Source organism: Coregonus clupeaformis, chromosome 31 (genome assembly GCF_020615455.1).
Source record: "Coregonus clupeaformis isolate EN_2021a chromosome 31, ASM2061545v1, whole genome shotgun sequence".
NCBI lineage: Eukaryota > Metazoa > Chordata > Actinopteri > Salmoniformes > Salmonidae > Coregonus > Coregonus clupeaformis.
In genome coordinates, this window is record NC_059222.1 from 37,814,332 (window position 1) to 37,826,932 (window position 12,601).

Below are 12,601 nucleotides of genomic sequence, written 5' to 3' on the forward strand. Positions count from 1 at the left end.
TTAGCCATCTGTGAGAAGCAGTAACTCCAAAACTATTATGACTGCATGGTTAACTTTTGCTAGCACATACTGTGTACAAAAACAGAAACATTTGTTTACTTTTCATATTTTTGCTAAATGCACTATTTATCAATAATGCCTATCCATTTAGATTTAGGGACGCATTACATGTTTTTTAGGGAAGCATGACATGTTTTTTAGGGAAGCATGACATGTGTTTTAGGGAAGCATGCATGACATGTTTTTTATTTTGTTTCACAGGAGATTTAAAGCAATCCATATAGGTTAGGTTAAGTGCTAGCAAACTGTAAATTATACCCACACAGTTGTGGCTATACTGATGGTAACTGATGATCGCCTCACAGTTATATTATTGGTGTGTACAGGCAGCTAATGTCCACTTGAGGTGAGATCTGCAGAGGTCTAACTTTCAAAGCCATAGAGGACACAGGCCTCCAGATGACATTAATCAAAATGAAATGAGGCAGTATGTCAGCCTTCCAGAAGGAAAGAGTAACCATGTTTGACAATTTCTTAGCACCATTCCTGGGGAGTACTGATCGATCCAGACACTTTTTGTCACAGCGTCGCCCAGTAAACCCTTTAAGAATAACACTCTACTACCCCCTCGCCCCCAGACCTCTCTCCACCATCACCCCTTCCATGCGGAGCTAAGTAACAGGTAGAAGCCATTAAATGTGAAGTTAAAAAGCCTCCAGAGATCCACTGCTGCTCTTTACTCTCCCGGATGGGCATGATCCCAGGTGATTATTTAGAGTTAATTATAGAATGTTTTTCCGACCTGTAAATTAAGGATGTGCTCGTTTAGGAGTTTTTTCTACCAACTTCAGAACCCTCTGACTTTTCGATAATTAACAGGCGCACAGCGTAGTCATCAGAGATTTCATAATTAATCATTTTAAGTCATTGTCCCCTGTAGCTCAGTTGGTAGAGCATGGCGCTTGCAACGCCAGGGTTGTGGGTTCGTTTCCCACGGGGGGCCAGTATGAAAATGTATGTACTCACTAACTGTAAGTCGCTCTGGATAAGAGCGTCTGCTAAATGACTAAAATGTAAATTGTAACCAGACAAAGGGTGATGTCAGACTGCTTCTTCACCTCTTGATGATTTCACTCACCAATCTTCAGGATAAACGTTAAGTAATGAGTAAGTAAACGTTGAGTAATTAGGTGCAGTAACCCAAAGGTTGCTGGTTCGAATCCCCGAGCCGGAAACCTGGAAAAATCTTCGGTTCTGCCCCTGAGCAAGGCAGTTAACCCCCAACAACAACCACTCCCGGGCACCGATGACGTCGATTAAGGCAGCCCCCCACACCTCTCTGATTCAGAGGGGTTGGGTTAAATGCGGAAGATACATTTCGGTTGAATGCATTCAGTTGTGCAACTGACTAGGTATTCCCTTCCAATGTAGCATTCACTTATTTTATTATGATAAATGTATTTGTATTTTATTTCAACAGCGAGAACGTGTGGTTCTAATTCAAGAGGACCAAAGGGCTTCATCACCTCTCCTAATTACCCTGTTCAGTACGACAACAATGCCCACTGTGTTTGGGTCATAACAGCACTGGACAATAGGAAGGTGAGTCACATTTCTTTCTTTCTTTCTTTCTTTCTTTCTTTCTTTCTTTCTTTCTTTCTTTCTTTCTTTCTTTCTTTCTTTCTTTCTTTCTTTCTTTCTTTCTTTCTTTCTTTCTTTCTTTCTTTCTTTCTATCACATAAACACAGTGAGTTATCAACATGCATAGCCTTGCTAATGAGTCTCTCTGAAAGGTGACTGGTTCAACTTCAATCATTTAACACAGTTTGTGTTGTATTTTGCAAGTTGATTATAAAGGCTATGTCAAAATCACAATTTCGGATGTAGTCAGAGATGTTTTCGCTCCAAATGAAGGGAAATATATTGTATTGTGACAGTGAACCAATAGGACATCTAATGAAAGGGGGATCCAAGCACATAATTATCATTATGTTACGGTATTAATGCAATGCCATTGTGTTCATTGGCATACAAGTGGTATTAGAATCACTAAATTAGCATAACAAATACAAGGGGGAAATTAGCAGAAAACAAGCTTATTTTGTAAAGAGGGTCCACTTAAAACGACTGAATTACTGGATTCTACTTGTCTTTTATATCCCTTGTGCCACGTAGGGGTCAGAGCACTAAAGATAAAACAAACAGTAGTTAATATCTCCTGCTGTAAATTATGGATAGTTCAAGAAGGAGTGCCTTAAAGGAAATGGAATGCTTCAAAAGGATTAGAAATGAATAATTAGTCACTTGGCTGTAAATTGCTGCATCTCTGATGCATATGAATTTCTGTATGTGACCACCAGTATTTGTTATGTTGCCGTTGACACTGTCCACTCAAAACCAAAACTCCCTATGAACATAATTGATGGGACTTCACCTTCTTGGTGCAGCCACAGAACAGCACTCGGGCAAATTAAGTCAAGCTAGAAATGACTTTGAACAGCATTCTCAAACTACTTTGTAAAGTGTCTCACCCAGGTATTCAGCATGCCCAATTCAGAAACAAACCTGATAAGAATGGATGTATCTTGCACATACTACTGTACATGTTCATTAGAGATTTACGTTGGATTTATTAAGTGAGTTCAAATGTACCAATCTGTCTGCCGTGCAAATTGATAAGTTTGTTCCTTTCCTTAAACCTATTCTCAACTAATTTAGCAAATTGTATAGTGTAGAATTATCTGAAAGTTGTCCATGTTTTGTAATTAAATTACTGTTCTGAAATATATTTTTACCTGTAATTATTACAAGAGGCAAGTGCCATTTTTAACTTGCTGTGGAAGTCAAGTGTTCATGGTTTCCTTATTTGTGGAATGTCATCATTGAAACATATGAACATTTATCTTGGTGGAAAACATGGGTTTTGACTTGGGTTTTAAAACATTGGAAAAGAGACTCGAAGATTGCAGAGATCCCAGAGTCTCTTGGGACAGTGAGCTGACAGTTGTTCTTTTTTCTTGCTACCTTGTTTATACTTATTGAAACACACCGGAGACGTTTTTAGAAAAGTCACCCGACACAGTACCTGTCAGGGAATATTCAATTTTGGAAATTGCACCTTAAACGATTTTGTTCATGTCTGGAGTAATTTTGGATTCATTTTGTTACCACATTCAGTGGACACAATAATTTGAATGAATGTTTTGACTCACAATTTGACTTGTTATGCTCGGACCTGAGCTGTGTATTTCAGCATCACCTCGCATTCCCTCATAGGAAAAGGACGATAATCAATTCAATAATGAATTTAGTCATTAACACATTAATATACAGTGCATTCGGAAAATATTCAGACCCCTTAACTTTTTGAACATTTTGTTATGCTACAGCCTTATTCTAAAATGGGTTAAATATTTGTTTTCCCTCATCAATCTTTATACAATACCCCATAATGACAAAGCAAAAACAGGTTAAAAAACCCCGGAAATATCACATTTACAGTGAGAGAAAAAAGTATTTTGATCCCCTGCTGATTTTGTACGTTTTCTCACTGACAAAGACATGATCAGTCTATAATTTTAATGGTAGGTTTATTTGAACAGTGAGAGACAGAATAACAACAAAAAAATCCAGAAAAATGCATGTCAAAAATGTTATAAATTGATTTGCATTTTAATGAGGGAAATAAGTATTTGACCCCTCTGCAAAACATGACTTAGTACTTGGTGGCAAAACCCTTGTTGGCAATCACAGAGGTCAGACGTTTCTTGTAGTTGGCCACCAGGTTTGCACACATCTCAGGAGGGATTTTGTTCCACTCCTCTTTGCAGATCTTCTCCAAGTCATTAAGGTTTCGAGGCTGACGTTTGGCAACTCGAACCTTCACCTTCAGCTCCCTCCACAGATTTTCTATGGGATTAAGGTCTGGAGACTGGCTAGGCCACTCCAGGACCTTAATGTGCTTCTTCTTAAACCACTCCTTTGTTGCCTTGGCCATGTGTTTTGGGTCATTGTCATGCTGGAATACCCATCCACGACTCATTTTCAAGTTGTCCTGTCCTCTTAGCAGAAAAACACCACCAAAGCATAATGTTTCCACCTCCATGTTTGACGGTGGGGATGGTGTTCTTGGGGTCATAGGCAGCATTCCTCCTCCTCCAAACACGGCGAGTTGAGTTGATGGTAAAGAGCTCGATTTTGGTCTCATCTGACCACAACACTTTCACCCAGTTCTCCTCTGAATCATTCAGATGTTTATTGGCAAACTTCAGATGGCACTGTATACAGTGGGGGAAAAAAGTATTTAGTCAGCCACCAATTGTGCAAGTTTTCCTACTTAAAAAGATGAGAGGCCTGTAATTTTCATCATAGGTACACGTCAACTATGACAGACAAATTGAGAAAACAAATCTAGAAAATCACATTGCAGGATTTTTTATGAATTTATTTGCAAATTATGGTGGAAAATAAGTATTTGGTCACCTACAAACAAGCAAGATTTCTGGCTCTCACAGACCTGTAACTTCTTCTTTAAGAGGCTCCTCTGTCCTCCACTCGTTACCTGTATTAATGGCACCTGTTTGAACTTATTATCAGTATAAAAGACACCTGTCCACAACCTCAAACAGTCACACTTCAAACTCCACTATGGCCAAGACCAAAGAGCTGTCAAAGGACACCAGAAACAAAATTGTAGACCTGCACCAGGCTGGGAAGACTGAATCTGCAATAGGTAAGCAGCTTGGTTTGAATAAATCAACTGTGGGAGCAATTATTAGGAAATGGAAGACATACAAGACCACTGATAATCTCCCACGATCTGGGGCTCCACACAAGATCTCACCCCGTGGGGTCAAAATGATCACAAAAACGGTGAGCAAAAATCCCAGAACCACATGGGGGGACCTAGTGAATGACCTGCAGAGAGCTGGGACCAAAGTAACAAAGCCTACCATCAGTAACACACTACGCCGCCAGGGACTCAAATCCTGCAGTGCAACACATGTCCCCCTGCTTAAGCCAGTACATGTCCAGGCCCGTCTGAAGTTTGCTAGAGTGCATTTGGATGATACAGAAGAGGATTGGGAGAATGTCATATGGTCAGATGAAACCAAAATATAACTTTTTGGTAAAAACTAAACTCGTCGTGTTTGGAGGACAAAGAATGCTGAGTTGCATCCAAAGAACACCATACCTACTGTGAAGCATGGGGGTGGAAACATCATGCTTTGGGGCTGTTTTTCTGCAAAGGGACCAGGACGACTGATCCGTGTAAAGGAAAGAATGAATGGGGCCATGTATCGTGAGATTTTGAGTGAAAACCTCCTTCCATCAGCAAGGTCATTGAAGATGAAACGTGGCTGGGTCTTTCAGCATGACAATGATCCCAAAAGCTTCGTAAGAAGCATTTCAAGGTCCTGGAGTGGCCTAGCCAGTCTCCAGATCTCAACCCCATAGAAAATCTTTGGAGGGAGTTGAAAGTCCGTGTTGCCCAGCGACAGCCCCAAAACATCACTGCTCTAGAGGAGATCTGCATGGAGGAATGGGCCAAAATACCAGCAACAGTGTGTGAAAACCTTGTGAAGACTTACAGAAAATGTTTGACCTGTGTCATTGCCAACAAAGGGTATATAACAAAGTATTGAGAAACTTTTGTTATTGACCAAATACTTATTTTCCACCATAATTTGCAAATAAATTCATTAAAAATCCTACAATGTGATTTTCTGGATTCTTTTTTCTCATTTTGTCTGTCATAGTTGACGTGTACCTATGATGAAAATTACAGGCCTCTCTCATCTTTTTAATTGGGAGAACTTGCACAATTGGTGGCTGACTAAATACTTTTTTCCCCCACTGTATGTGCTTTCTTGAGCAGGGGGGCCTTGTGGGCGCTGCAGGATTTCAGTCCTTCACGGCGTAGTGTGTTACCAATTGTTTTCTTGGTGACTATGATCCTAGCTGCCTTGAGATCATTGACAAGATCCTCCCATGTAGTTCTGGGCTGATTCCTCACTGTTCTCATGATCATTGCAACTCCACGAGGTGAGATCTTTCATGGAGCCCCAGGCCGAGGGAGATTATTTTTGTGTTTCTTCCATTTGCGAATATCTCACCAGCTGTTGTCACCTTCTCACCAAGCTGCTTGGCGATGGTCTTGTAGCCCATTCCAGCCTTGTGTAGGTCTATAATCTTGTCCCTGACATCCTTGGAGAGCTCTTTGGTCTTGGCCATGGTGTAGAGTTTGGAATCTGATTGATTGATTGCTTCTGTGGACAGGTGTCTTTTATACAGGTAACAAACTGAGATTACGAGCACTCCCTTTAAGAGTGTGCTCCTAATCTCAGCTCGTTACCTGTATAAAAGACACCTGGGAGCCAGAAATGTTTCTGATTGAGATGGGGTCAAATACTTATTTCCCTCATTAAAATGCAAATCAATTTATAACATTTTTGACATGTGTTTTTCTGGATTTTTTTGTTGTTATTCTTTCTCTCACTGTTCAAATAAACCTACCATTAAAATTATAGACTGATAATTTATTTGTCAGTGGGCAAACGTACAAAATCAGCAGGGGATCAAATACTTTTTTCCCTCACTGTACATAAGTATTCAGATACTTTGTTGAAGCGCCTTTGGAAGCGATTACAGCCTCAAGTCCTCTTGGGTATGACAAGCTTGGCACACCTGTATTTGGGGAGTTTCTCCCATTCTTCTCTGCAGAACCTTTCAAGCTCTGTCAGGATGGATGGGGAGCATCTATTTTCAGGTCTCACCAGAGATGTTCAATCGGTTTCTAGTCCGGGCTCTTGCTGGGCCACTCAAGGACATTCAGAGACTTGTCCCGAAGCAACTCCTGCGTTGTCTTGCCTGTGTGCTTAGGACCATTGTCCTGTTGGAAGGTGAACTTTCGCTCCAGTCTGATGTCCTGAGTGCTCTGGAGCAGGTTTTCGTCAAGGATCTCTCTGTACTTTGCTCCGTTCATCTTTCCCTCAATCCTGACTAGTCGCCCAGTCCCTGCCGCTGAAAAACATTGCCACAGCATGATGCTGCCATCACCATTCTTCACCTTAGGGATGATATTAGCCAGGTGATGAGCGGTGCCTGGTTTCCTCCAGACGTGACGCTTGGCATTCAGGCCAAATAGTTTAATCTTGGTTTCATCAGGTCAGAGAATCTTGTTTCTCATGGTCTGAGAGTCCTTTAGGTGCCTTTCAGCAAACTCCAAGCGTGCTGTCATGTGCCTTTTACTGAGGAGTGGCTTCCGTCTGGCCACCCTACCATAAAGGCCTGATTGGTGGAGTGCTGCAGAGATGGTTGTCCTTCTGGAAGGTTCTCCCATATCCACAGAGGAACTCTGGAGCTCTGTCAGAGTGACCATCGGGTTCTTGGTCACCTCCCTGACCAAGGCCCTTCTCCCCCGACTGCTCAGTTTGGCAGGGCGGCCAGCTATAGGAAGAGTCTTGGTGGTTCCATACTTCTTCCACTTAGGAAAGATGGAGGCCGCTGTGTCCTTGGGGACCTTCAATGCTGCGGACATTTTTTGGTACCCTTCCTCAGATCTGTGCTTGGTTTTTGCTCTGTCAACTGTTGGAGCTTATATAGACAGGTGTGTGCCTTTCCAAATCATGTCCAATCAATTGAATTTACCACAGGTGGACTCCAATCAAGTTGTTGAAACATCTCAAGGATGATCAATGGAAACAGGATGCACCTGAGCTCAATTTCGAGTCTCATAGCAAAGGGTCTGAATACTAATGTAAATAAGGTATTTCAAAGAAAAAATATATATAAACATTTTCTAAAAACCTGTTTTTTCTTAGTCATTATGGGGTATTGTGTGTAGATTTTTTTATTTATTTAATCCATTTTAGAATAAAGCTGTAACTTAACAAAATGTGGAAAAGGTAAAGGGGTCTGAATCCTTTCCGAATGCTCTGTATTTACCTCCGATGTGTCAGTGTTTGTGTATGTAACTAGTAGACAGTATTCATAAACAAATAGTGTAATGCTTTTGACAAAACAATATCCTTGGGACACAAAACGGTAGGCAAAATGTATAGGGACAGTTGTTCCAATCAGACAGTGATTATTTTGGATGAGTTACAAAACATCAACAACCTATACAAGGTCAAATGGATGTTTTAAAAGCATTTTAGAAGTTTTATCAACAAATGAAGACAAAACAGAACCATTGAGCCAGTTGTCATGCCTTCTGGTTCTGAATAAAATGAAGAAATCAAAAGTGCCCTAAAATATTGTATATAAGCCAGTTGAAGGAACAATCACCAAGGTGCGCTGTCAGCTTGCAATTGTGTTGATATAGACCACAAGTGCAGTTTTCTCCTCTTGCTAAGTCTTCTGTAAAAACACTTTCTGTTTTTGACAGGGTAATTGAGAGGGTGGTATTGTAGACATCTCATTTAAGATTGCCTCAAACTGCTTACTACAAAGTTTGACATTCCACACAGATTGCTTGTCCAAAAACTTCAGAGGTACTTAGCAGAATCACAGTTGCGTAAAAAACAACAACATATGTTTACCTCTGTTGACGGTATGGTATCACAGAGACATAGAGAGAAGACTAGTGAAGAGTGCCAACAGTCACTTGTTTCAGGATGTATGTATGGTTATGGCACAGCTTGACATTTCATTGAATAAAATGTATCCTCCACATTGGTATTTGTTGTAAAAGATTATAATCTCCTTTGTATTAATGTATTATCTCTTTATAATCAGTGGACTTTATTGTAGACTATAGCTATGGCGTACTCTATCTAGAATGATACAATTTTGTGTTTACCATTTTAAACATCTCCCTAATCTTTTTTGCATCTTGAACTCTGTAATTCATTACGGATGGATTGATTACCTGACAAGCATAATGAGCTGTAATGCTTTCTGTTCATATTGATGCTGACCAATCGTGTTATCCATGCCTTTTGTGAGGACATTTAGGAATCTTGCTCTGTCATTCAAGATAATTCTCATTTTAGAGGTCAAGGCATGTCCTTAACCACTCCAATGAGGCTGTTGGATAGGTTATTTTTTAAATCATTACTGGCTGCCAAAAGAGAGTCGCCATGGACATGGATATTGCTCTCCATATTCTTTTATTATTGTAAATGGCAGGTCAGTGTGTAATTGCTAATTTATTCCTAGCTCTGTCTGTCTATCTGCTTGTTACAGTCACCATGACATCATCACATTGCTGTATGTATTTGTATAGTTTCTGTATTTCATTGTTATTAAAGCATAGGTTGGAATTCAATTTTAGCGCATATTGGTTTCCTTTAAAGGAAAACTCCACCCCAAAATGATATTTTGTTTCATTAGTCCATTGCTGACATAGTCCGATTTTTTTTTGCTTGTCAGCACTCAGGTTTTCAAGAGATGAAACTTTCAAAATACAGAAATCATCCCCATATGATGCATTTTGCATCATACAGGATTTATTTATGTATTTTGAAAGTTACATATTTTGAAAACTTGATTGCTGACAAGCAAAACATTTTGGGACTATGTCAGCAATGGACTAATGAAACAAATACCAAAATATAGTTTTGGGGTTGAATTTTCCTTTAATGCTATTTCTCTCAGGTGGCACATGCTGTATCGGAGGTGTCAAAGGTCAACAAAGATTGACATCTCATGGACATTGGATTGCCACAAAGCCACAATTATCCTTAGACAATTTTGAGTTTTCGTGCGCTTTGTAGTACAATGCATGACGATTGAATTAGAAACAGAGGGGGCTGCAGTCTAATTAAACAAGTTGATCAAATCTACAAATCTATTATTGTATTGTTAAGTTCCATTAAAATGACTATTATTCTTGGTTTAGCAGCCGTTGGTCATTGAGGAAAAATGTGTTAGATCTTGACATTAGTTATTATTATCATCAATCTCTGCAATGTTTAAAAACATATATACAGTAAATCAGAATAGTTGAGTTTACAATGCAGGGTGAGTGATAAGTGGCTCCTGAAAAGTAAACTGGCTACCAGTGAACTCGTACCTGTCACGAACAGAAGAGGACCCAAGAGCGCAAGTTCAAATTCAGAGTTCTTTATTCAAGGTTACAGGCGGGAAGAGGAGTCCCAGGGGTGTCAGGGGTCTTTCAGGGTCCTCCTGTGGGTACCTGTGCTCCGGGGGTCACCAAATGTCCGGGGGTGTCCAGTCCAAGTGCTTAGTGTGTGTGTTCCCCAGTGATGGAGCGGCGTATCGGGCTGAGGGTGGTGAAACGTCTGGGCACGCTCATCTGGTGGTCGGAGACCTGGGGGAACACACACACACACAGCAAAATGAATGGCAGGCAGAAGTACAGATCAGGGCTGGGCAAATATCGTGGTGAGAGACAGAAGGCAGAAACGAGTTACCGGAGGGGCTGAAGATCGGAGAGTAGTCGAGGTCCAGAAGGCAGGTTGGGATAGACGGGGCAGTAGAACAAGGAGGCAGTCAAGAAAGGATCGGTATCACAAACAGGAGTCAGAGCGCAGACAGGCAGGTTACTGGTCCGGGTTTGAAGACGATCTGACAGGGCTTGGCTGAAAAACAGGGCTTGATATACTGGGAGAGGTAGTGGGGAAATGCAGTTCAGCTGGCAGAGTAATTAGAACAGAGTGAGGCAAGGTGAGGATGGTGAGTGGGAAATGCAGTGCAGCTGGCCAGGTAACAAGAGCAGAGCAGGGCAGGTGGAGCTAGTTAGGCTGAGTAGAGAGAGGGAGGTGAGCAGAGTGGAAGATAATTGAATGCAATTAATGTTGCTACCAGGGAGAGAGAGTGCTCATGACAGGACCCCCCCTCCAAGGGACGGCCCCAGAAGTCCCAAGAACAACATCATGCCGGGAGGGTGGAGGGGAGCAGGCGGCGGGTCAGAACTCCTCCGAGCGGTCCGAGTGAATCTCCTCATCCTCAGAAGGAGCTGGAGGGTCACGGTCGGGAGACAGGACAGGCACTGAGACAGGAGCAGGGCGGGCCGGACGGCTAGGAACCCCTCTTGGGACGGCCCCTACGGATTGCAGGCTGATCAGGATGTAGTCGGTGGAAGTCAGTGATAAGGGTCCGGTCCACTATCCTCCTGGCCGGGATCCAGGTCCTCTCCTCTGGACCATATCCCTCCCAATCAACGAGGTACTGGAGACCCCTACCCCTTCGCCTAGAGCGGAGCAGCCGCCGGACGGTGAAGACAGGACCGCCATCTACGAGGCGCGGAGGAGGTGGCGCCGGAGCTGCAGGGACCAGGGGACTTTCATGGACCGGCTTGACCTTGGAGACGTGGAAGGTGGGGTGGACCCGCATGGAAGCGGGCAACTGAAGTCGGACCGCCGTTGGACTGATGACTTTCTGCACAGGAAAAGGACCAATGAAGCGAGGGGCCAGCTTTCGTGATACAACCCGCAGCGGCAGATCCCGGGCAGACAGCCAGACCTTCTGACCAACCCGGTAAGTAGGTGCTGGGGTCCTCCGTCGGTTGGCCCCGACGGCGTAGCTGGTTCCAGACTTCAGGAGCACAGTGCGAGCCTGGGCCCAAGTGCGGCGGCAGCGGCGGGCATACGCAAGAGCAGACGGACAGGTGGCATCCGCCTCCTGGCTGGCAAACAGTGGAGGTTGATACCCGTAGACACACTGAAAGGGGGAGAGCCCGGTGGAGGAACTGGTGAGTGAATTATGGGCATATTCCACCCAGAGCAGGTGTTGAGCCCAGGCCCGGGGATTTTGGGAAGCCACACACCTCAGTGCCTTCTCCAGCTCCTGGTTCATGCGTTCAGTCTGGCCGTTTGACTGCGGGTGGAATCCAGACGATAGGCTGGCGGTGGCCCCAAGGAGATGACAGAACTCCTTCCAAAAGGTTGCTGAGAATTGCGGACCCCGGTCTGACACTATATCCTGGGGTAGGCCATGGATACGAAACACATGTTCCAGGACCACCTGGGAGGTCTCTTTAGCAGAGGGTAGTTTGGGAAGGGGCACGAAGTGGGTCATCTTACTAAAGCGGTCAACAATGGTAAGGATGACTGTGTGTCCGTCAGAGGGCGGAAGGCCCGTAACAAAGTCCAGTGAAACGTGGGACCAGGGCCTCTTGGGTATGAGTAGGGGTTGCAGCAACCCAGCAGGAGGCTGGTTGGGAGTCTTGTTTCGGTTACAAGTGGGACAAGCTCGGATGAATTCTCGGACATCCCGTCTCATCCCCCGCCACCAGAACCGCTGGCGGACCAGATGAAGGGTGCGAGTGATGCCGGGATGACAGGCCAGACGGGATTCGTGCCCCCACTGAATCACAGGTGACCTGAGATTTGCTGGAACAAACAGACGGTTGGGGGCGCTGGTGCTTGGACCTGGCTGGTCCCGAAGAGCCTCCATGACCTGCTTCTCGATCTCCCAGGTGAGGGCCGCTACGACCAAGTGGCTGGGAAGAATGGGAGCTGTCATGGCGGTGGTCTCGTCCTTCTGAAACATCCGGGAAAGAGCATCAGGTTTGATGTTGCGAGATCCCGGGCGGTAGGAGAGCGTGAAATTGAAGCGCGTAAGAACAGAGACCACCGCTGTTGACGGGAGTTCAGCCTCCTGGCTGTTTGGATATACTCCAGGTTCTTGTGGT

General features: G+C 43.6%; 1 protein-coding gene across 1 annotated transcript in view; it reads left to right on the forward strand.

Annotated features, from left to right (window-relative positions):
• The window catches only part of LOC121548096 (CUB and sushi domain-containing protein 1-like), a 442,651-nt gene that overhangs the window by 259,889 nt on the left and 170,161 nt on the right, over positions 1 to 12,601 (forward strand). The window contains exon 10 of the mRNA XM_045209890.1: positions 1,481 to 1,602. Coding sequence (XP_045065825.1) covers positions 1,481 to 1,602 — 122 coding nt within the window. The remainder of the gene's footprint in view (positions 1 to 1,480; positions 1,603 to 12,601) is intronic.